Consider the following 25,753-nt stretch of genomic DNA (forward strand, 5'->3'; position numbering starts at 1 on the left):
CCCCCCTCTCACCCCCCGGACCATCCCTGGCAACTTGTAAGTGGCGCCCTCGTCCGTGCCCAGTGTTGTGAGTTGTTACCGCGGCGATCGTGGAGAGAGGAGGCGGCGGGTGTGTGTGGGTGAGTATGTGTGAGTGTGTGTGGGTGTGTGGGTGTGGGTGAGTATGTGTGAGTGTGTGTGGGTGTGTATGTGTGGGTGTGTATGTGTGGGTGTGTGGGTGTGTGTGTGAGTGTGTGGGTGTGGATGAGTATGTGTGAGTGGGTGTGTGTGTGGGTGGGTGTGTGTGAGTGTGTGTGTGGGGGAGTATGTGTGTGGGTGTGTGTGTGTGGGTGTGAGTGTGTGTGTGTGTGGATATGTGTGTGGGTGTGTGTGAGTGTGTATGTGTGAGTGTGAGTGGGGGTGTGGGTGTGTGTGTGTGTGAGTGTGTGTGGGTGTGTGGGTGTGGGTGTGTATGAGTGTGTATGTGTGGGTGTGTGTGAGTGTGTGGGTGTGAGTGTGGGTGTGTGTGGGTGTGTGTGTGTGTGGGTGTGAGTGTGTGTGGGTGGATGGGTGTGTATGTGTGGGTGTGTGTGAGTGTGTGTGTGAGTGTGTGGGTGTGTATATGAGTGGGTGAGTGTGTGGGTGTGTGGGTGTGTGTGTGGGTGTGTATAGGTGGGTGTGAGTGTGTGTGTATGTGTGGGTGTGTGGGTGTGAGTGTGTGTGCGTGTGTGTGGGTGTGTGTGGGTGTGTGTGTGTGTACGTATGGGTGTGTGGGTGTGTGTGTATGTGTGTGTACGTGTGGGTGTGTACGTGTGTGTGAGTGTGTATGTGTGGGTGTGTGTGTCGGTGTGTGTGTGGAGGGGGAAGGAGGTTCAGGGTTAGGGATGTGTGCGACGGGGAGATGGGGGAGAGTGCACGGAGAAGGATAAGGGAGAACGTGAGAGGGGAGAGAGAGGGTGAGGGAGTGTTTGAGAGCGAGAAACGCCACGCTTCCACGCGTCATGTTTCACACAGCCTAGCGACGTCGAGTTTGCTGGCCCGGTTTGCTGTTGGTCCTGTGACCTGGAGCGGCTGATTGATTAATTGGACCTCTTGCAAGAACGCATGACATCGAGACACAGAAAGAGGAGCAGCCGCAACAGTAGCACGCGAGTTTTGGAGTGAGCGTGAGCTTTGGTGTACCTGTGTGTAGGTGTGTACATTCTCTCTAAACTATTAACTTTTATTTTAACAGGTAAGCGCCCACTGAGCTGCTTAGCTCTTTTTCAGAAGCGACCCTGGCCACAAGTGATAGTCCAGCGAAGTGGCTTATCACGTGGAAATGTACAGCAGCCAATGACTCTAAACGCGTGTTGCTGATTCTAAATGTGGAGGGGGGAAAAACTGGGGGACCCGGAGAAAAATCCACGCGACCACAGGGAGAGAGACACCGCAAACTTCGAATATACAGCAGGCGTCATGGTCCGGATCGAACCCATGACCTCCTTGACACCGTCCGAGATAGGTAGCACCTCGCCACCGCAGCGATCATGGTCCCTGGGTCTATCACGTGACCTCCTGCCAACAGCGAGCCTTGAACACTCCACGTGGCTTCAAGATGCACCCAGCCTGGCACAATCGTCGTGGTGACGTCACCCGTGCTTGGTTGCGAACGGCGGTTGTATATTTTGGTGTGGGTTTTGGTGTGCGTGTGTGTGAGTTTGGTGTCTGTGTGTGAGTTTGGTTTGTGAGTTTTGGTGTGGTTTTGGTGTGCGTGTGTGTGAGTTTGGTGTCTGTGTGTGAGTTTGGTTTGTGAGTTTTGGTGTGAGTTTTGGTGTAAGTGTGAGTTTTGGTGTGTGTGTGTGAGTTTGGTGTGTGTGAGTTTTAGTTTAAGTGTGAGTTTTGGTGAGTGTGAGTTTTGGATGTGTGTGAGTTTTGGTGTGTGTGAGTTTTGGTGTATGAGTTTTGGTGTGTGTGTGTGAGTTTGGTGTGAGTATGTGAGTTTGGTGTGTGTGTGAGTTTGGTGTGTGTGTGAGTTTGGTGTGTGTGAGTTTGGGGTGTGTGAGTTTTGGTGTGTGTGTGTGAGTTTTGTGTGTGTGTGAGTTTTGGTGTGTGTGTGAGTTTGGTGTGTGTGTGAGAGTTTGGTGTGTGTGTGTGTGAGTTTGGTGTGTGTGTGTGTGTGTGTGAGTTTTGGTGTGTGTGAGTTTGGTGTGTGTGTGTGAGTATTGGTGTAAGTGTGAAAATGTGAGTGTCGTGAGTTGCTTCAGTGCCTCCTGGAAGATATATCCTCAGTCGCGCCCCTGGCATCCTTTCACTCGCCACTCATGGTAACCGGAGGTAGGAATCAACCCCAATTGACGCCGAGTTAACAGCACGAGTGCGCTAATCACTGCGCCACCGCTCCTCCCCCCGTATATCTCCCCACCCACCCGGCGCGCCGTCTCTACAGCAGACGCCGTGACCTCGGTGGTGAGGTCACCGTTCTCCTGCCCCCAAATGCTATCGCTAAAGTTTAATTGGTGGCCCAAATTGGATGGGTCCGTTTGAGCAAACAAGGCGAACTGTGCCAAGGGGGAATAAAAAAACTCCGCGGAAACAGCAACAGCAGCAACAGTAGCAGCAACAGCAGCAACAGCAACAGTAGCAGCAACAGCAGCAGCAAGCAGCATCAACAGCAGCAACAGCATGAACAACATCAGCAGCAGCAACAGCAGCAACAGCATGAACAACAGCAGCAGCAAGCAGCATCAACAGCAGCAACAGCATGAACAACAGCAGCAGCAACAGCATGAACAACAGCAGCAGCAACAGCAGCAGCAACAGCGGGCCGGGGGTTCGGTGCGAAGGGTCGAGGCCTGGGATCGACTTCCCCGCATGGGTGCGAGTCACGAGAGGGGGACGTGCAGGCGGTTTTTATACTGGTAGGAACCTCCTGTTTCCACCAGCCCACAGGGGATTATTGTGCCCGTCCGTCCGTCGTGCATCCAAAAATGGGAGGGGTAGGGCTGGGTGGAGAGGGGAGGGTGGGGAGGGTGGGGCTGGGTGGGGGGTGGGAGGGGTGGGGCTGGGTGGGGAGGGGCTAGTCACCCCGTGGTGCCCTTATAAAACTCAACGTTTAACCTACTCACGCCGGCTTGTGCCCGCCCTCACAGTCGGGCATATTTGCGGAATACACCACGCCGTCGATGACCTACAGATTCACACGCAGAACCACTCACACAGAGACCCATAGACTCACATAGAGATCCATAGAGTGACGCAGAGACCCATCGTCTCACACATACCTACAGATTCACACGCAGAACCACTCACACAGAGACCCATAGACTCACATAGAGATCTATCGATACACACACAGAACCACACATTCACATAGATACCCACAGCGCCCTCTATATGACGGAGGCATCATCATCATCATCACAGCGATTCACCACTCCCGCTACTCCAGACGCGATCGTCTGGCTCATCCATCTCGATGTATAATTGTAGTTCAACATCAATGTTGCACCGTGGCCACGAGATGTCGCAAGCTACCCACAATTTAGCGAAGGCCTGCCCAGCACCAATGGATGCAATCAGTGACGCTGTCCAGAGCATTGTTTTTTTTACAAGATCGCGAAAATGTGTCGTTAAACCCGCCACCACCCGACATAGACAATTAGTAAGGTTTGTCACGTAAACAGAGCGTGGCCAATTCGTTACTAGTACAGCAACACTGGTGTGTTGGAGAGCAAATCCACAGCATTTACAATCCGAGTACGACGTTTCGCCAGTAATTACAACCAGCTTCATCAGGCGACAGCCAGACTTGTCTGCACTGCAGCTACAACTGGTGCCGGTTGACACAACGGGGCACGCCCCTCACCCGCCCCCCCCCCGAGCCGGTCTCCAGCCGCAGTTGGTCGATCGACAGGCCGCCGCGTGCGGTGGGGTCAAATGTGGGAGCTCCAACCTCCCTCTTCCATGACGCCTCGACCAAACGTGGTGGAATATAACCAAGAATCAGAATCGTTGTTTTTAGACTCGAGAAATCCGATGAGCTGTGAAGCTCTTCGGCTTCCTCCTCGACGGGATTTCTAGAGACCCTTCCGCAAACAGTGGCGTGACCATGCACTTGCAGGGCTGCGCTTTAACCTTTCACCGCGCATCAAATTGCCCCCTACGGTAGGGGTCAGAAGCAAGGAGGCGATGTCGAGGTCAGGTGACACCAACGGCTTCGGGGAGACCTTATTCAGCAGCGGATCGATCGTGGCTGATGATGAATGTGTTTGATGAAAACTGCGATTCCAACATTCAGTTCGAGTTGGTGACCAAAATCACTACAACAGTGAGCTCACCTGTATGCATTAATTTTCAGTGGAAAGTCTTAATGAGTCTCAAGAGAATGGGTGGTGGGGTTTTTTGTGTGTGTGTTTCAGGAACTTGTTGCTGCACTGGGATGGATTCCACCACCGAATGTTTTGTACTTCACGTGGCAGGACAGCGGAGAACGTGGAGAAAGCCCCAGCACACACGAGGGGGTATCCAACGCCATGCATTCGTAAACCACAGCTGAACAAACACTCCGTGTTCATGGAATTGGCCCAAGCATCTCAAACGCAGGACCATCCGGGGAAGATTTACCGGATAAATTTCGATTTAAAGCTTTCGTGACTGCAGGGAATCATCTTCTTGGTTCTTTCGGTAAAGTCACGTAGAAGGGAGGTAATAAAATAATAAAAATTAAAAATAATTCTCACGACGTTTCGGCAAGCAGCCGTCCTCAGGTGAAGACCAGGTCTGTCGGGGAGACCTGGACTTCACCTGAGGACGGCTGCTTGCGTTGTGGCCGAAACGTTGTGAGAATAATTTTATTATGTTTTATTTTTATTATTTTATTACCTCCCTTCTACGTGACTTTACCGAAATAACCAAGAAGATTTACCGGATAAATAAAAGTTGACGAATCCACCGTTGGACGAGGGCTTCGTTCATGGGGCTTGTTTGACCATACTTCACCGAACTGGTCAGTGCGAGTTTGGTGAACGGTGGGAAGGGGGAGGAGGGATTTGGACCGGTTCAGATTACCACCGCTCGCCACTGATGTTAGTCGCGTTCGGGAATCGAACTCAGTCGAGGAGAACGCGCGACACAGCCGCGAACCACCGCGGCAAAGCCTTACCCCCAGTACACCGATGCGTCATTCATCAACGCCAGCCACGATCTCTCCGCTGCTAGATGAAGGCAGGGGACTCGATGAGCCGGAGGGATTGCTGTTGCAGTTTCACACTTCACTGCCGCGTAGGAATTCCCCGACTGATGGTGGAGTTGCCACTTTTTGCCAAATTTCAAAAAAATTCCAATTGACAATTACCCCGCAAATAACTCAACGGGGACGACTTTATACACAGCAATCACCCCCCTCCCCCCACTGGCAGACTCATGCCCCAGGTCACTCTTGCAAATGAGGACTCTATCCTGGTCTCTTTAGACTTCTCACCTGGTTCAACAACAATACGCTTGCAACTTGAGAAACCTGTCCCGGTTTTACCGGGACGACCCCTTTGTTAATTGAGCTGTTCTGTGGGGGGGGATAATCTTCGCGTCTTGCCGGGACATGACACGTCGACATGACGTCACTCGGGACAATGCGGTCACGTGCGGCGACTGTGAGAGACCGCAGTCAAACGACCAGCAACAAACCGCGCGAGCCACGTTGTTTGACAGCCAGCAGCGGTTCTTCACCTTCACCGCAGCCTCGCACCCCTCAACCGTTAACAAAACAAGTGTACAACGTGAATAAATACACAGGGGCTTGATGAAACAAAGTGCTTAATTTGTGTTTCCGATTATGTAACCATCGACAACAACAACAACAACACAAATCTGGCCACGTATCGCACCCCCACCCCCCCCCCCGCACTCGAGGTCAAGAATAAAAGCCGCTGGTCGTAGTCGGACTCGAACCGTGCCTGTGTCCTGTGTGAGCTGAGCGCCACCTTGCACGCTGGCCCCCCCAAATGCAGTCGGACATTCCTCTATAGGTGCAGCACGTGCTCACGGAGCCGCGGCTATGAATAGAGACGTCGTATTTTGGGACAGGTGTTTAAGTACACGCTGCCATGCTGCACATGTTATAGCGCGTGTGGTCTTGTCTCGCTGAGCGTTGACACGGCTGTTGGCCAGAGAGATGTTTAAGTACAAATAACTTCTTGCATGCATGCATAACGGAGAGAGATAGATACACATATGGAGACACACGGAGAGGGATACGGGCAGACACTGACAATTACAGAGGGACACAGCGAGACAAAGACAAAGATCCCCCTTATAGGCTTATACTGTTGGGGCAAGTGCTGTTCGCGAGCACCTATGAAGGCCGGCATAGCACGTCCGCGGGTGGGATGACCGGCACCACGCCCGGTCGCCTTTGTCTCCCCGGTGGCGACGTTTACACACCGCACCAGGTACTCATTTAAGGCTGAGTCTACCTAGGGGAGGCCCAGGACCGGTTCAGATAATCGTCACCGGTGTTGGCCGTGAGCGAGAATCGAACCCGTTGTCGCCAGGTTCATAGCCCAGCGCGCTAACCGCTACACCAGCAACATACGCACAGCCACACACACTACCACACGCACACAATCCCAGACACATACAAGGGACAGACACAGAGCCGTACACTGACGTACACACACACGCGCGCGCGCGCACAGACCCAGACACCGAGACACACAGAGAGAGAAAGAGAGACATAGCCCTACACTCGATGGAATGTGACAAATGGGAACGCGGCTCTCGTAAGCTACAGCCATGTTAATGATTAACACACATGCGCGTTTGCATCGTAACAAATTACACATTTGCTCCCAACATTAAATCTGTTCATATATCCTGGCGCTTGCATTACAAGTGACCTGGAAACGTATGAACGCACCCCGCGCGCGCGTGCCTGTGTGTATGTCAACAGAGGAATTGTCATTGCAGCTTTCAGATCGAGACACGCACGCACACACACGAAGCGAATCGAAGAAGGGCAACCTTTGTTGGTGTCGGAGCGGTGGCGCTCCGGTTAGCGCGCCGCGCGATCTACCCCGGCCCCGGTTCGCGGCTCGGATCGTCGGCAAGTATCGTCCTCGGGTCCTTCACCAGAGGTTGATGAAGTGTAGTCAGACACTCACAGTGACCGACACGGGGCGGCGATGCCTTCGTCCAGCAGTGGATTGAGATTGGCTGAAATTTATTTACGTATTACTGTGATGCATTCTCCGGAATTACAAGACGCACTTGAGCCCCTGGATTTTAAAACAAAGTTTTGAGGTGCGTCTTATAATCCGGTAGCCGTGTGTGTGTGTGTGTGAACACGTTTGTATAACTTTATTGACACCGTGCACAAGTACACTATGAGACCTCCTTTACCAGTGGCAAAATATAGTAATAAGTTTTTACCCTTTCAACTGGTACAAAAACTGACACCTTTATACAAGGCATCATGTTTGCAATAACCACAACACAAGCAGTCAAAATGCAAACAAGAGTTGTTTCTTTTTGTTGTTGTTTCTTTTTGTTTGCATTTTGGCTTCTTGTGTTGTGGTTATTGAAAACATGATGCCTTGTATAAAGGTGTCAGTTTTGTACCAGTTGAAAGGGTAAAAACCTATTACCGTGCACAAGTGTTAGGTGCGTCTTACTTTCCGGAGTGGCTTATTAAATCAATCATATTCGGTATTTATGATCGTATCTTTGAAGGTCCTTGCTTCTGACTCGGGACTATCATCGTTTAATTACTGATCGGAAGCCGTTTCAGAGTCTATACCAGTTTAATGGCATCAGATTTTTGTTAGTAATATAAACATACATGAGACTTTCATAAAGATGTCGTAATAAAAGCAATGAAATTTTATTACAATGTCATTAACGTGTCATAAAAAACCCACAATAAACCCATCGCTTTACAGGGACAATCGAGGATGGCATGAATCCCAAGATGTCATGACGCTCTCCTGTCAACGTTGTTTAGAGATTCGTGTGAGTTCCACTGCTGGATGCAGGCCAGCTGCCAACGCCATGGCCTCGTCTCAATCTAACAAAGACAAAGAAGCCCCTACTACAGTGTAGCCTTAACCAACTGTTGGGGCAAGTGCTGTCAAGTGAGTAAGCGGCCACCTGTGATGGGCGTGCAGGCACGGTGGCACACGAGGGGGTGGGTGGGCAGCACCACGGCCTTTGTCTCTCCCCAGTACTGATGTTTTTACACTATGAGACATCTCCTTTACCAGTGGCAAAATATAGTAATAGGGTTTTACCCTTTCAACTGGTACAAAAACTAAACAAAAACAACTGGTACAAAAAAGAGGTCTCATAGTGTAAATGCTTTACCTCGAGCTCTCAATACTCTGATAGTGCGCTGTTTTTGAGTTGTACGTCTTTTGGCGTCATCTGGTCCAACACCAATGGAGACTAGGCTCTAAGAAAAGCTGTCTCAGGTGTGGACCAATCAACTTCAAGGACAGTGCATATCATTATCATCAGAGTTGTTTCTTTTTGTTTGCATTTTGACTGCTTGTGTTGTGGTTATTGCAAACATGATGCCTTGTATAAAGGTGTCAGTTTTTGTACCAGTTGAAAGGGTAAACACCTATTACTACTGACGTTTTTCTTTAACAACATCGCACCATTCGGGTACAGTCATCATTTAAGGCTGAGTCGACCCCATGGGAGGGAAGGCCGGGCACCGGTTCAGATATTCGTCACTGACGGCGACCGGGAGTGGGACTCGGAACTCGGGTTGAAGGACAATCAGGGAAATCTACTGCGGTTGGAACGCTCCGTTCAGCACGTGTGCACGAGCCGATTTCATCTCCCCGTCTCCTCTGTGAGTCAAGGGCGCGCTTGCTCCGTGTACTCTGGACAAATGTGAACACTGTCATCAGCTACAGACGGCGTAGTCGGCAGCCAGTGAAGTCGGCGGTCTGAGTTCGGTTCTGCGCCACGGTTATGGGGCCGTCCATAAATGACGTCACGCGATTTTGGACGATTTTTGACCCCCACCCCCCTTCGTCACACGGCGTCACAAAAAGTCAGACCCCCCTCAAATATGATGTCACAAAGCTTTGCCCCCCACCCCAATAAAACATGCCTCAAATCGCTTTAAACTATTGTCATTGTAGTGCGTATTTAAAGTGACGCTGCACTCTGATGTTGTAGGAGAAAACGTTCATTAAAAAGTATATTTAATTAAGTAGAACGTGTTGTCTATATTTATTTAAAGTTGCGCATTTTGATGTGATGTCACATTTCCCAAACCCCCCCTCGTCACACATCGTCACAATTGTCTGACCCCCCCCCCCTAGGTGCGTGACGTCATTTATGGACGGCCCCTATGACACCAGTAGAGAATTAGTATCTAAACCACTTCACAAACCTACACCGGCCAGAGTGGTGAAGTATGGTCAAACAAACAAACCATGATCTACATGGCTTCGGGGAGGGGGGGGGGGACGTTGATCCATCAGTGGATTGTAAATATTTGTTTTCCAAATAATGATTTAGACAGAAACTTGTTCAACAGTTGCCGTCTTTATTGTTGGTTTAGAACTACAATGTAGCGTTAAAGAGGAACGTCGATTGGATAACGCGCGCATGTTTACAGATGCGAGAAGTTAGATTTGAGTGGGAGATGTTGTGATGAAGAGAAGGGATGCTGATGATGGCTCGTGGTGGAGGCTGGTGAAGGAGTCACAGCCAAAGAACGGAACGGGCTCGAGGGGACAGCTGTGGAGGAGATGGAGCGATGAATTCAGGGTGGCTCCGTTGATCGGCACATCGCACGAATGTCAGAGGTCGGGGCGATCTGCAGAGCCATCCACCCAGCAGCGGATTGACCATGGCTGATAATGATGATCATAAATCTCGGGTTGTCCGCTTAGTCGAGTAATCGAACCGATAATCGCGAGGGTAATCGATGACATTGACGATTATCACGACGATAAAGTCCGGCTTCACTGCCCTACGTTACATTATTTGTGTTTCTTGTGTCAGAATCAGAATACGTTTTAACCCCGGAGGAATCCGATGAGCTATGCAGCTATTTTTCCCCACAGACGTTCAAATGTCAATTAAGCGACCCAGGCCACCCCTTGCAATTGAGACTCGATGATAACCTGGTCTCTGGAGTTCTCAACCTCAAACAAACTCAACTTGACACCCGAACTAAACTGCGTCAATATCGGTGACTGCTGCTGCTGCTGCGTTGTCAGTGACGCACAAACTCAGTACGATTAACAACAAATCTGAAACTCTTAGGTTTTTTCGGTAAAGTCAAGAAAAAGAAATAATAAAAATAATATAAATAATAATAGAAATAAAATAATAATAATTATTTAGTGATTTATTTTATTTATATAATTTTTCTTATTTTATTTATTTATTTTTACCTACGTGACTTTACCGAAAAAACCTAAGAGTATGAATCTTTGCAGTCACGAAAGCTTCAAATCTAGAACAAATCTCAACGCATTCGTCAATGAAACACCGTGGCTTTAAAAAAAATTATTTTTAAATATACGCAACAAGCGACGTTTCGGGCAATGGCCCTTCTTTATCACCGCGTAAACAGAGAGGCTCAGAGCGATGGGAGGCAATGCGGGGTTGGAGACTGCATGGAGGAGGCTGTTGCTGCTGCTGCTGCTGCTTGACCGTGCCGAGTGGCAGGGAGGGTGACACATCTCTGTCTGCTTCATCGTCTGTGTCGTACGCCGGCTGATGATGTCCACGCAGAGCAAAGTCGACAATGTCACATTGAGGCGGTTAGCAAGCCAGCAGATCACCGCGTTACGAGTAGCAGAGTGGTGCACCTTCATCATCATCATCGTCGTCGCCGCGATGTCTCCATCGTATAGTTGTGCATCGTGTCATTGGCATCGTTCCGACGTTGTTACGGCCTCTGTCCTGGATGACCGCACGGTCGCACCACCACCGCCTACTACCGGATACGTGTTGATGTATTCCTAATGTCCCATTATGCGCACCATCAGCCATCGCCCGCGTCTCCCGCTGTCCACGGCTTCGCGCAGCGGGTCGCGGTTGCAACTTGCAAGGGATGAACCGCGAGCTGCGGTGGAAGATCGCGAATCTACGGGGGATCTTCTGCGTTGAATCGGCAGGGGGGAGGAGGAGGTGGGGAGACGCTGCCCCTAGGCGACTCGGGGCGCTGCTGAGCAACTTATTTATGTGTCGCACCGAGTTTGTAGAGTGGTGGGGGGTGGTGGTCAAAGTTCTTTAATTATTTTCTTTCTTTCGCAGTCTTTCTTTTGAGCAGCAGCAGGAAGCACCCAACACCCGGATCTGGTAGAACCGGATCCAACACGAGCGATCGAAGCAGCAGCAGCATCAGCCGCAGCAGCAGCGATAGAATCATCATCAGCAGCAGCAGCATCATCAGCAGCAGAAGTCGCCAGCGAGGAGCGAGGAGAGAGTTGTGGGGAATTTCGCGCGACTCCACGAGTCTCGACTTGAGTAGAGATCGTCCGTACGGACCTCTCCTCCTCGTACTTGGTCATCGACATCATCATCGACATCATCATCGGCAGCAGCAGTAAGAAGACATCGTCGTCGCGTGAAAGCAGCAGCAGTAGCAGCCATGAGGACCTCATCATCTTCACGTCGATTGACTTTCGCTATTGTCGCCTTCTCTCTGCTCTTCCAGTCGGTAAGTGTGTGTGTCACACTTTGTGTGTGTGTCATGTGTGTGTGTCACACTTTGTGTGTGTGTCATGTGTGTGTGTCACACTTTGTGTGTCACACTTTGTGTGTGTCACCTGTATGTGTGTGTCACACTCTGTGTGTGTCACCTGTTTGTGTGTGTGTCACGCGTGTGTGTGTCACGCGTGTGTGTGTCACACGTTTGTGTGTGTGTGTCACACGTGTGTGTGTCACACCTGTGTTTGTGTCACACTTTGTGTGTGTGTGTCACACTTTGTGTGTGTGTGTGTCACAGCTGTGTGTGTGTCACAGCTGTGTGTGTGTCACAGCTGTGTGTGTGTCACAGCTGTGTGTGTGTGTCACACCTGTGTGGCCATGGTGTGTGTCACACCTGTGTGGCCATGGTGTGTGTGTAGTCATGGTGTGTGTGGCCATGGTGTGTGTGTAGTCATGGTGTGTGTGGCCATGGTGTGTGTGTGTCACACGTGTGTGTCACACCTGTGTGTGGTCATGGTGTGTGTGGTGATGGTGTGTACGATGGTGGTGGTGTGTGTGATGGTATGTGTGTGATGTGTGTGATAGTGGTGGTGTGTTTGATGGTGTGTGTGTGTGTTGGTGTGTGTGATGATGTGTGTGATGGTGTGTAAGTGATGGTGGTGGTGTGTGATGGTGGTGTGTGTGTTTCTCAAGTATGGCTTCACGTTGTTGTCTTGAGTTGCATTGCGCTGACGCTGAGCGCTGTGGACAGAATTGCTCGGAGCAGTAACAAGCTGCTAGACCAGCGGCATTCGTTCAGTGTTGTTGATAAGGTCGTGCGACTGCTGATGATCACCAAGTAGCGCGAAACCTCATCAGCATCACCAGCAGTTTCGCCACAATCACCACCACTACTACTACCATCATCACCACGATCGCCACTTTCAAGACAGAATCATACGAATTCCCACAATCGCCCCTATCATTATCCTCATCATTACCACACCACTACCATCACACACCACCACCATCAATCTTCATCATCACTGCCTTCACTGGAGTCATCATCATCATAATCAACTTCACTGTCATCACTACAACTACCATCACCATCACCCCAAACTTGATTTAAACACACTTTGCGTGTTTGTCTTGAGTCGGCGAGACAAATTGGCCTTACGTTAGTTAGCGCGACATGTCTGTTTTGTATTCACAACATGAGATCGAGAATGGAGCGGTGGGCCAGTGGTTAGCGCGCTGTACTGCCTAAAGTTTGCATGTTTGTGTTGTGAAAGTCAACAACATTCTGTGTGCGTCTCATGTGGTCACGAAGAAGCGGCGCGAATAGTTTAAACATTTATAGAAAGGTGGCAGCTGTTGTTACATTACTGGGATTTCAATTTCGGATTTAGAAGGGGCTTTTGGCAATTGTGTATATATATAGCTTTGTAGCTAGAGCATGACGTGCATCATCATCATATTCAGCTTCATGTCTAGCAGCATCCATATCAGAACGGCGAACAATCGATGACATCATGGTTATAAATCAGCATCGCCATCGTCGTCATCTTCACCGCAACATACATACACATCGGCATCACCACCAGCGTTGCCACAATCACTACTATCATCATCACCATCACCAGCACTTTCAAGACAGAATCATATTAATTTTCACAATCATCTCTCATCATCATTACCACCATCATCAATCTTCATCATCACTACCTTCACTGTCATCATAATCAACTTCACTCTGTCACCACCACAACTATGATGATCATCATCATCATCACTACCTCTCACCATCATCATAATCACCGCAAACCATCACTCCGTACACACTTGCAAGAGTCGGCAAATGGAGTTGAATGGAGGCAGTGTTGGTTGGTTGGTGGAGGGGTGGGGGGTTGAGTCGGGTGGGGGTGAGAGGGGTGGGATGAGAGGGGAGGGAGGAGGTAGTTGAGAAGAGAGAAGAGAAAAAAACGCCACAAATTCTGGTTCGGGGGGGAAAAAAGGAGCGCGACCCTGCACCCCCCACCCCTCCCCTCCTCCCCCCTCCTCTTCTCTCGCACAAAAAAGCCCTCGGCTGCCACAGGCGCCAGTGGTACAATGGCCCATCGCCGGCCGCGTTCTGCGTTCTGCTCTCGTCTATAGAAGCCGCCGCCTCCTCCTCCTGCTGCTGTGGCGGCCTCACGCACCCCGAGAGAGAGAGAGGGAGGGAGGCAGGGCGAGGGAGGAATGTGTTTAGAAGTCTGTGCGAAAATGAGGGTTGGAATGTGACGCTTGGCGGCACTCGAAACGCGTGGCCTTCTTTAACTCGCTGCCTTCATCCCCATGTCGCCATCCAACGCCGTTACCAAGATACACCCAAGCTGCATGGACGTTACATCTTAAGCCTCGTACTCTTTGGTTATTTTGGTAAAGTCATGTGGGTGGGAAAATAAAAAAAAACGAAAAAAAAAACATCACGACGTTTCGATCGCAACACGAGCGGTCGTCCTCGGGAGGGAAAAAATCATCCAGCAGTGGAACTGCTGAGCCAGCGAGAGAGCTGTCACAACAAGATGTTATTTATGTGGCGATGGGCAAGCCTCGTTTCAACGTCATCACCATCAATATGATTTTGTTTATTTACACGAAAGGCGCGTTCCACGAATGTCTCAAGGCGCATTGTAAGAATGAGAATACGGCCAAGAGAGACAAAGACGCCAAATTGAATGAACTGACTTGAAAAGATGTAGTTTGCAGATGAGACTTAATTGTATCCGCATTCTCGGTTAAACGAATATCCGACGGTAGGAAATTCCACAACCCAATAAATGTGTCTCACCTTTAACCTAATTCCATCATCACAATTATCAACATCGCACACGACTCTGGCTTTATCTTGAACCAAATGTCAACGTCATCATTCACATCAACTTCATCATCGACTCAAATCCCGGCCGTACCTCTAACACAGTTTCAAACACGTGGTCACAGGCCCTGTGTGGAGTGGTAATATCAGCGCCAATAATAGTGACATCGCTAATATCATCAACCCTCCCGACTGACGTGAAAGATCAGCCCTGACTAACCTACACAGTTGTAACAGGAGCTGTCACTCGCAATAACAATAATATCGAACTTATTGCCACTACCATGAATGTCATGGCCACCCTCATCCTATTGCCAACATCCACATCGTAATTTTCATTACCGCCATAATCACCACCGTCGCCATCATAAGTATCCCATTTCTTCACCACCACTATCATCTTCATCGCCAAGACCATCTTCATCGCCATTACTATCACCACATTCATCACCATCAACAACTGCCATTCACCCCTAACCGACGGTGACGTTACAACGGCGCTTGTGCCAGGCTAGGTGCACACTGAGGCCACGCATCTCTGCCACCGCTATAATAGTTACTGGTCCAAACATCATGATGCCTCCTTTGCTAGTACCAAAATATACTAATACGGGGTTTTCCCCTTTTTTTCTGGCAACAAAACTGACACCTTTTGCAAGGAATCATGTTTACATTAACCACAATACTTGCAGTCAAATGCAAACAAAAAACAACAACACTGATAATTTATGCATTGTCCTTGAAACTGATTGGTCCACACCAGAGACAGCTTTTCTTAGAGCCTAGTCTCATATGGTGCTCGACCAGATGACGCCAAAAGGCTTTGTTGCCAGAAAAAAGGGGAAAAACCCCTATTAGTAGTCCTAACATCATAACACTAACCCCAATCACAGCAGTAAATCTGACACTCGCCATATATCGACCACTAACAATATCTCCAACACAACCCACTTTGCACGAACCCTACTCATTAGAATATTCACCATTACAACCGTAACATTTGCGCCACACATAACCCTGTTTCAATTAAGTTAAGAGTCAATATTCCATTCCCGTATGAAACATAACCTGTTTTTATTTCAGCAGCTAAGGGCCAATGAAGTTTGTAACTATTTTTCAGAAGCGACCTTGCCACAAATGAGAAACACGCAAACTCCAAATATACAGCAGCAGGCGTCAGGGTCGGGATCGAATCTACGACCTTCTGCGTACCAAGCGAGGGAGTTAACATCTCTCTACCCTGGCGTCGTAGATTTGTTTTGCTTAATGGCCAAATCACCTGGAATTGATCCCATCTCAATAGATGTTATAAGCTCAACAAGAATGTGAGCCTGGATAGCACTTAGAATGGTGGACTGGCAATCACAAACAGGTTGTTACAGTAATGTGCTGTATCGAACTTTGCGTTGCTATAATCTGGACAGCACAGCAAATTTTAATTTGTTGTCCTGTACTTCTATGCTTCTGCGCCTGTGCTCCGCGCTTTCGCTAACCCGCACTGACCGGCACGGTGAAGTATGGTCAAATAATCCTCGCGACTGTACGTGTGTGTGGGGGAGGCCTTCATCCAGCAGTGGATTGGTAACACGGCTCTGCATGTGTGTCGTGTGATTGTGTGTGGGGAGCGGTGATGTAGCGGTTAGCGCGCTGCACCACGAACCTGGCGAGCCGAGTTCGATTCCCGCTCACGGCCAACACCGGTGACGATTATCTCCACCGGCCCTGGGCCCCCCCTAGGTCGTCGGCTTCAATTGAGTACCTGGTGCAGTGCGTAAGCATCGCCACTGGGGAGACAAAGGTGGCCGGGCGTGGTGCTGGCCACCCACCCCCTCGTGCGCCACAGTTCCGGCCTTCATAGGCGCTGATACTCGCTCACAGCACTTGCCCCCAACAGTCGGTGAAGGCTACACGGGGGACCTTTGGCTTTGTGTTGGTTCGTAAGCTTCCTGTGTAAGCTGGTCGTTTTCTTGGTTCTTTCGGTAAAGTCACGTAGAATAGAAATAATAAAATAATAAAAATACAAATAATAAAATAACACATAATAAAGTTATTTTTATTATTTTATTACTTCCCTTCTACGTGACTTTACCGAAAGAACCAAGAAGATGAATCCCTGCAGTCACGAAAGCTTTAAATCGAAAGTTAAGCTGGTCGTTGTTACTCTGACGAACGGGGTGGGGGGGGGTGTGGACCCTCCCACCCGAGTTCGATTCCCGGCCACGGCTAGCCTCTGTGACGCGTGCGATATCCCTACCGGAGCCATGCCTCCCACCCCCACACCACCCACCGCATACCTCTCCAACAACTTTCACTGACCGTTGTGGTGAAGTATGGTCAGGCGACACCCTCGGTCAACAGTGGGTTGTCCCGAGGGCTGTGAATCAATCCGACTACGAACCACCACAACAACAACGGGTGGTACGTGTTGTTGTTGTTGTTGTTCGCTTGCAGGTCTGTTCACATTCACGGTGCGCGCCTGCGGTCAATAGGAATGCGAGCATATTCAAATGGCCATGGGCGTCTGGTAGAAGCCCCATTTGTTACTTGATTTGAATAGAATGCGTCTCACGAGTTGTTGTTGTTGGGATTGATGGCTCAGGTGACAAGGCCCCCCCCCCCACTGAGCTATGGAGCTCTTTTTGAGAAGCGGCCTCGCCATTCAGATGATAGCTCAGCGAAGTGACCTATCAGCACGTGGATATGTATAGCAGCCAAATACTCGTAAACGCGCGATCTCGATGCTTCACGTGGAGGGAAACACCGGAGGACCCTGGAGGAAAAAATCCATGCAGCCACGGGGAGAGAGACACCGCAAACTCCAAATATGCAGGTTAACAAGTAGCAGGCTTCCGCGATCAATAGTCGTAAGAGTTTTTTTTAGGTTAGATTGCGTACATATAAGTGTGTCGTTAAACCCGCGACCACCCGACACAGCCAAATATACAGCAGCAGGCGTCGGGGTCAGGATCGATCCCACGACCTCCTGTATACCAGGCGAGGTGGTCAACATCTCCTAGCCACCGTGATTATGATGAGAGAGAGACACGCAAACTCAAAATATACGGTAGGCGTCAGGGTCGGGATCGAACCCACGACCTCCTGCACACCAGGCGAGGAAGTTAACGTTTCGCCACCTGACACCCTGAGCTGACTACAGCTGAGATCCTGGGTTGAGAAAGTGATTCAGCATCCCCCATGATTAAACCAGGGTCTCAAGGAGCAGAAGGCAGGACAGCAAGTGGGCTGATCGCCATCTGTTTCTATTTGTATGGGGATAGAGCGTTTCCACCTTACACTCGTGGGTTTTTTTCCTTCAGCTGCGTGACATGTGGTTTCCTCGGATCCCCTCCCACTTGTATAATAATGACTCATTGTAGAGTGGCTGAAAACATCTTAAAATCATTACCCAGTTGCAGGACCCTCCTGAAAAAAGAGTAATGCGGTTCACTGTGGCTCTCCTGGACAATACCATTTATAATATTTAAGTTTAAAATACTGTATATAGAACTGCTTTTAGTGTTTAGTTTATTGTCCTTCCGCTGCACCTCCGATTAGCATGGTTGGCTACGTGCGCTGCGAAAGACGTTCAACATACACGCGCACATAGGTCTGGTTCTCACCCTGATGGCCAGTGACTTGCGTTGAGAAGATCCCCCAGGGTCACGTGGAGACCCGCAGGTCGAGTTCACGGTGTTAATGAGGCCTCTGTCGGAGTGCTACCCTGTCCTCCACGACTCGACAAAGATTTCCATCTTTATCAAATTTGGGTAAATACCGGCTCTGAGAGTAAACATTACACTGGTCAACACACTTTTTCTGGCATAAGGTATTCCAAAGGTTTCAAGGTAATTTTGATGTGCTGATTCCAAATGTGGCATCAGTTTTTGTCTATCACATCAGGTTTTTAAGATGTCAAATATTGCATTTTCAATAAAAATTGCAGAAGAAAAATATTAAATAAATGTGGATATCTACATAAAATTATATTATAAACACACTATCCTAAAAATACAGCACCATATTTTAACACTAAAGCAGTCACTGACTCGCAACAACTTGCAATCATAAGTGACAGAGTTAATTTCGGGTAAAATCAATTAAAATGGGGTATGCCGATAGCATAAAAATTAGATGCGATAGAGCAAATCTGAGATCAGATTTGGAATCGGCACCCTGAAATTAGTCTAAAACAGCTGCAAAAGTCCAGGCCAGAAAAAAATGTTTTTTTTGTTGACCAGTGTTATCAGTTCGACTCATCGCATGAATTTATTTCTGCTCGTGACTAACGTTGTTAACGCCGCGTCGAAACCGAGATCCGTATTTTTGTTTACCATATTGCTGGATGGACCCGCCACCCCCACAACGTGAATGTGGAATTTCCACAGCTGGCTTCTGCAGGGGCTCTTAATGCCTCGGATGCTCAACTTGAGCAACAGGACATTTCTTATTTTAGACTTTTTTTTGTTGCCCTTAAAAGTGAGCAGGGTGAGGATTAAACATCGAGTAATAATTAACAATACTAATAATTGACAATTGTTGGTCAAGGCACTGCTGGATAATGGCCTACCCACCCCGTCTGTGCTTGATAAATTTAGTTTGGTGAGATCCAAAGGTGAAAACCAGATGGAATGATCCGTCGCCGCTGCTGGGTTTAGCCGTGACCGGGAATCAAACTTGTGTCTCGCCAGGTTCGTGGTGCCGTAAGAGCGAATCATCGCATCAAACTCAGCACCCCCCCCCACGACCACCAAACCATTTCAACAAAAATAAAACCTCAGAGAGAGAGAGAGTGCGAGAGAGTTTGTTGAAACTTGACAACACGCATAACCGCACTGTACTGTGTATATTTTTGCACTTTTGGACACAACTGCCGCGTACAGCACACTTAAAAGTTGTGTAAACGCGATGTGTAAACTTGCACGCTGGCCAGCCAGCCAGCCAGTGAACTTGTAAAAATAATAAATGCGATTTGCGCCCGTGTGGGTTCTTACGCGTTTACATGAAGCGACTTTGAAGTACAAGGCTGGTGGTGGTGGTGATGGTGACGATGAGAGTGCTAGTAGTGATGGTGATGATGGTAGTGATGATGAGAACGATACCAGTGGTGATGATGAGAATGATGTTTTTTTTTGTGGTGGCGGTGATGATGATGGTAGCGATGAGGGTGATGGTGGTGACTGATGCTGCTGCTGCTGATGATGAAGTAACTGGCAGTGAAGATGGTGTTAAAGTTGAGGGCAGTGGTAATGTGATGAGGTTGTTGGCTGACGGAGGTGGATGAGGTGCTGATGACGATGGAGCTGTTGCTCATGATGACGGCGATGATGAATGACGGTGTTTGTGGTGGCAGTGATGATTAATGATACAGCTTCTGCGAATGATAATGCAATGATGGTGGTGATAATGTTGATATTGTCGGCGATGATGGCGGTGACGATGCTAGTACGCAGTGTTTTAGAAGCCACTAGCTTCCTTCAAAATGCCATATCATGCGGACAATCTGTGGTGGCAGATTACATGGCAGTGCTTACAAAATTAGTGACTAATTATCTAACAGCTTAATTATTTCCTAGATTCTTTACTTTTTTGTTTTTACGCACAAAGACATGCGCAAGGGGGAGGGGGAGGGGTGCTCCAGTAGCTGCTGGCATGCGTGCTTTCTTCTCGGGGTAAACACGACAACAATCATCCTGTCTCCTCGGCCCTGCCAAAGAGACCCCGCCGGAGGGGCAAAGCCCTAGGAAACTGCGGTCCTCCCGTCGTCACGACAACCACGGGGAGGCAGTGATGGTTCCACAGTGCTGCACACTGATGATGCTCAATCACGATGAAACTCGGCGTTTCCACGTCATCATGCTGATGCTGCTGCAGCTGCCTGAAACGAATCTGGCCAAAGTGTCGACTACTCAATTTTGTTCATAATCAACGTTTTTGGGTTTAGATCGCGTTATTTATAAATGTGTCGTAACCCTCCACCACCCGACACGGACAATCAGTAAAAAAGTGTCACGTTGACAAAAGACAAATAGTTCACTGCTTTAGCCCACCGGTGTGTTGAAGCGTGAATCGACAACATTTACAATTTGAGTACGACGTTTCGCTGGTAATTGCATCCAGCATCATCGGGCAATTCGCCTACGTGTTAAACTGACTACTCAATTTTGGTCTAAAACACGCGGTCGGCTCTGCTGCACTGATGAGCCCTAACAATGATGAAACGGGTGTTACACTGTTACTCGTACAGTCGTCGTCTCGTCGTCGTGCTGATGGCGCAGCTGGTGGTGAGATGTTATCTGCCTCGCCTGGTATGCAGGAGATCGCGTGTGGGTTTCAAGCCAGACCGTGGGGGTGTCTGTATACAGTATTTTGAGTTTGCGTCTCTTCTCCCCCCCCCCCCCCGTGGTCACGTGGACTTTTCTCCGGGTCCTCCGGTTTTTCCCTTCACGTTCAGAGCCGACACCGCCATGCGTTTAGAGTTATTTGGCTGCTGCCATGCACTTCCACGCGATGATGATGGTGATGATAAGCCACTTCGTTGAGCTGTCGTTCGTGATGGCCAGGTGACTTCTGAAAAAAAACCTGCCTAGCTCAGTGGGGCCTTACCTGGATAAATAAAAAAACATCGGACAAAAATAGAGTTGCAATTTTTGTCATAGTTTTTGATGGGGGGGGGGGGGTCCCTAACACAAAGCTGCTATGCTTCATATTCACTTCCTTACTGTTCTTTTGTTTTGATGTTGTGGTTTCTGTGACACAGGTCACTCTCGCGAACGAGACTCATCCTGATCCCTCGTCGAGTTCTCGCTCCTTGGTTCCACAAAAGCAACTTTAACCAAAAAAAATTGCGTTTTTGCGTCAGTCACGCGGTGGGTGGTGAGGTTACGTGACCACGCAAGGCGGCGTTATGGGGGCAGGATCCCATGATCGCAACCGTGTGGGCTATTACTTTGTAATTCTATTCAGAGGCAGGAGTCGGAATCACAAATCCATTCAGCAGTAGACAACTGTTATTATTTTAACACGAAGGCTTTTGCGACCAATACCATCTGTAATACAGGTTTTTTTTTGGGTTAGATCGCGTAAATATATAAAAGTGTCATTAAACCCGCCACCGCCCGACACAGCCAACTAATAAGGTTTGTCACGTAAACAGAATATGCCAATTCGTTGCTAGTACAGCACAGCGTTGTGTTGGAGAGTAAACCCACAACATTTACAATCTGAGTATACGACGTTTTGCCAGTAATCACAACCGGCTTCATCAGGCTACAGCCAGATTTGTGGAGAAATCCTCCTGTAAGTAGAGGGAGAGATGTGACGACGTCACTTGTGTGCCCTTTTTGCGCGAATTATTATTTATTAATCACACTGTGGGTGAACGCAGCGGCCTCTAGTGGCTGGAGGTGTCACATGAACCTGTTACGTGAAGCGCATATGCAGAGAAAATAATCGATTCTTCCACAACGCGATGCGAGCCCATGTATCATGGGTTAGAATGTTTTCGAGTATTTGGCTGCAATACTTTTGTACGTGATAAGCCACTTTCGTTGAGCTATCATTTCTTGGCCAGATCACTTCTGAAAAAGATCTATATCGTTCAGTGGGCCTTACCTGGGAAAATAAAATCAAACGTAGTTTAGTAGTTAGTTCCGGTTACTAATGAAGAGGCAAAGGGACCCAGAGAACTACATCGATACCCAGATATTTACATCGGGACCAAACAGCTTACATTGAAAGCCATTGAGTGACATCGGCTGGATTGTGATGAAATAGGATCTCAAGCATAGCGAGTTTGTGTTCCAGCCCAGTCACCAAAACATTAAGATATCGTTCACCACTGATGTCAATCAAACTTGGATCGCCAGGCTCACCACCGTGCTAACCACTGCTCACTGCGCCACCTCTCCCCCCCCCTCCTACCTCTGCTCCCCACTTAAATCGCAAATCAATAAAAGGTGATGACATCTCAGGAATTCTCTCATCCACAGGTGGTGAAGAGCCACCTGTGCTCGATGTACCGCGTCACCCATGGGGGGGGCCCGTGCGGTCGCGGGGGGTGGAGACGGGGGGAGATATTTAGGAGCTGAAGAGAGAGAGAGAGAGGGAGGGAGGTTTGTGTTGAAGGGTTGCGTTGTTTCCATGAGCAGTGGAAACTGTGGCCGTGCCGGCACAGGGAACGGACTGGTGCCACCGCCCACTCGCAGCCAAGGGTGGGCATCCCAGAAGTGAGATTAATATTAAGTGGACGTGAGTTAACTCATTGCCAAATCTCTGGGGGGGGTGGTGGGGGCGGGAGATGACCGCGTGTAAAGCGCCCCTCCCCGAAACGCCCCGGCTAATGGAGTTTGCGGTCGACGATGATGGAACACGCACGGCGATGATCGTCGCTCATCGCGCGACTCCGTTCCTGTTCTCACGGCGCAGGTTCTTGAACAAACTCTTAGGAACGTGCGAGACAGACGCAGCAAGGGACGAGACGGTGCAAGCCGACTCCCGAGTAAATTTCGATTTCCCATAAATATGCTAAATTCCTCTTGATATGCAAATTATTTTGTCAAGGCGCTCTTCGCCCCTCCATCCCAGCTTAAATAGTCACTCCAAACCTGGGGCTTGTCATTCAGACGCTGTCTCCTCGACAGACCTGTTCTCCACCTGAGGACGGATACGTGCGTTGTGGCCGAAACGTCGTGAGAATTATTTTATGATGTTTTATTTTTATTATTTTATTATTTCCATTCTACGTGACTTTTCCGAAAGAACCAAGAAGATGACTCCCGAGTAGTTGACCCCGCGACGTTTTGTGACGAGGAACTGTGTGGACTTTTCTCCGGGTCCTCCGGTTTTTCCCTCCACGTTTAAAAATCGACCAATATTTGGCTGCCGTAAATCTCCGCGCGACTCCTGGCCACTTCGTTGAGCTATCATTTGTGATTGCCAGGTCGCTTCTGAGAAAGAGCTATAGTGTAGCTCAGTGGGCCTTACCTGGTAAAATAAAAACATAGTTTAGTTTATTTTTATCGTACGATGATCGCACCACCGACCGACGCCACTTCAATTCCTCTTCCCAATCTCCCCCTGGGGGGCACCGGGTCTAGAGGCAGTGTTGGGGGGGGGGGGGGCACTGCGCTGTCCACTCGTCGATTTCGTCACCAGATCATCCGGCGACTCCATGCGATGCAAGTCAAAGCGACAAATCTCGCGATTTTTTCCCGAGACGCAGATTTAGAAGCGATTCCAGGCGGCGTGCATTATGGATCCGCGTATCAGTTCACGATGGGTAAGACTGGGTAAATGTCTCGGGACATCACGATTCCAGGTGTGTATTAGGTGGTCATGTTATCGGTTCACTTTGCGTGACACTTGGTACATTTCGCTCCGGTGTGTCCTCGGTTTGTACTTTCGCGTTGTTTGGCACGAAGTCCGGCGTTTGCCCCCCCCCCCCCCCCCCCCACGTGCCGGGAGCTTCTTGAGAAGCCGAATCGAGTACCTGGCACGGTGGGGCAGAACGTCGGACATCGTTTCCAGCGACACGAGGCACGGCCCGACAACGCACATCGGGGCGCCTACAACAGCAGCAACCGCGAAATTTCGCTGTGGCGTCATTGGGTGAACATTTTCTACCCTAGCCATGTGGCGTCTGCGGCGACTTTAAAAAAGGGTCTTCTCTTGAACGTCTGTTTGGCGACTTTCGGTGCGGCGATGTGGCTCTAAAACTTTTTTTTTAATAAGAAACGAATTTTATTTTACCAGGTAAAGCCACACTGAGCTGTGCAGCTCTTTTTCAGAAGCGGCCTGGCTTGGCGCAAATGATGGCTCAACGAGGTGGGCTTATCATCATGGGGTGGAAAGTTATAGCAACCAAATGCCCTAAACGCGTGACGTTGATTCTTAAATATGGGGGGGAAATAATGGAGGACCCTGAGAAAAATCCACACGACCACGGGGAGCGAGAGAGAGAGAGACGCAAACTCCAAATATACAGCAGCAGGCGTCAGGGTCGGGATCGATCCCACGACCTCCTGTATACCAGGCGAGGTAGTTAACATCTCCTAGCCACTGCAGCACAGCGGGTGGATCGGCACTACCGATCACCCGCCACCTCCTCCCCTCTCCTCCCTCCTCCGCCTCCCAACGCCACTCGTGAAACCACAGAGTCATTGTCCCGGATTCCGACCCGGTCAGTCTGGTCTGAACAAAACAAAAAAGTGAAATGGCCCAGCGCACCCCCCCCCCTCCCATGCCTCCACCCCCCACCCCTCGCCCCCCATCTCCCCACGTCGCCCTCACTGGACGTGAGAGAGGTTTTTTGCCGTGAGACCCCAGGAGTTTATTTTGTCGGCGCAGGCCACCCCGATAAATAATAGTAAATTAATTCCGTGTCGGTCGTGGGGGTGGGACGTATGGTCAACTATGCTCGACCATGCTCCGTTCCGTCTGTCGCACTGCGTCACTTTGATGGAATTTGCTCTCCCACCCCCCCAGCTCCGACAGCAACAATAACCTCGCTCAATTCAAGAAACGCGTTACGCTCTTGTCGAGTCCAACAGTGCTGTTTGTTGCTGGCCCCTCGACGTGTTTGGGACTTTTGGGGGGGGGGGGGCGGGTGGGGGAGCGGTTGTTGTTGCTCCCCACTGATGTTTGCCGCGGCCGGGAATCGTACTTCAGTCAACCGGGTCCATCGCGCAGTGCGCTAACCGCTGCGCCACCGTTCCCCCCCCCCCCCTCTATCAATTGGCTCATTAAATATGTTAATTAAGCGAGGCTCGGGGATTCCTTCGCCCCAGCAGTGGATAGATCACAGCTGCTGCGTCTGCTGCTGCCGACGACGGTGATGGTCGTGGTGACGATGTGTGGGACTCGGTGTGCGTGCCACGGTGCGGACGTGTGCAATCGTCTCACGCTCGGCGTCTCAGTCGGCACCGCTCGGAGGGATTGTCGTCCTCTTGACCGTCGGGGGAGCAACAACCACCACCACCGCCACCACCGCCACCACCACCACGCTGCGTCGCCAAGGAAACGGGGATCGCTCCGTGCACTCGGAGAGCGTCGAGTGACGGGCAGCCAATCGGGGAATCGGGTGGTGGCCATCGTCGCGAAGCGTGAAGTTCCACCGTGGCGGTGCGGGGGGGGGGCGTCGCGTGCGTGACGCAAGGCAGAGGGTCGCTTCGGTCGTACGTTTGTGTGTGTGTGAGCGTGTTGAACTTATTTCGCGCCGTACGTAGCCAACCGTGCTAATTGGAGGTGCCCGGGGGGGTGAGGGGGGGAGACAACAAACTA

At 49.7% G+C, this 25,753-nt stretch overlaps 1 protein-coding gene and 1 long non-coding RNA gene across 3 annotated transcripts in view; both read left to right on the forward strand.

Annotated features, from left to right (window-relative positions):
• Window positions 1-26: 26 nt before the first annotated feature.
• LOC144938631 (uncharacterized) lies at window positions 27-6,995 on the forward strand. The gene is made up of 3 exons (XR_013637863.1): window positions 27-119; window positions 4,380-4,481; window positions 6,925-6,995. It is a non-coding gene; the product is annotated as an uncharacterized LOC144938631 (long non-coding RNA).
• Window positions 6,996-11,145: 4,150 nt separating this feature from the next.
• Window positions 11,146-25,753, forward strand: part of LOC144938546 (syndecan-2-B-like) — a 36,377-nt gene continuing 21,769 nt past the window's right edge. The window contains exon 1 of one of the 2 annotated variants that reach the window (XM_078866468.1): window positions 11,146-11,647. In XM_078866468.1, coding sequence (XP_078722594.1) covers window positions 11,579-11,647 — 69 coding nt within the window. In that variant the 5' untranslated portion in view covers window positions 11,146-11,578. The remainder of the gene's footprint in view (window positions 11,648-25,753) is intronic. The other variant, XM_078866467.1, reaches the window with a different exon arrangement.

Source organism: Lampetra fluviatilis, chromosome 22 (assembly GCF_964198595.1).
Source record: "Lampetra fluviatilis chromosome 22, kcLamFluv1.1, whole genome shotgun sequence".
NCBI classification, from domain to species: Eukaryota; Metazoa; Chordata; class Hyperoartia; order Petromyzontiformes; family Petromyzontidae; genus Lampetra; species Lampetra fluviatilis.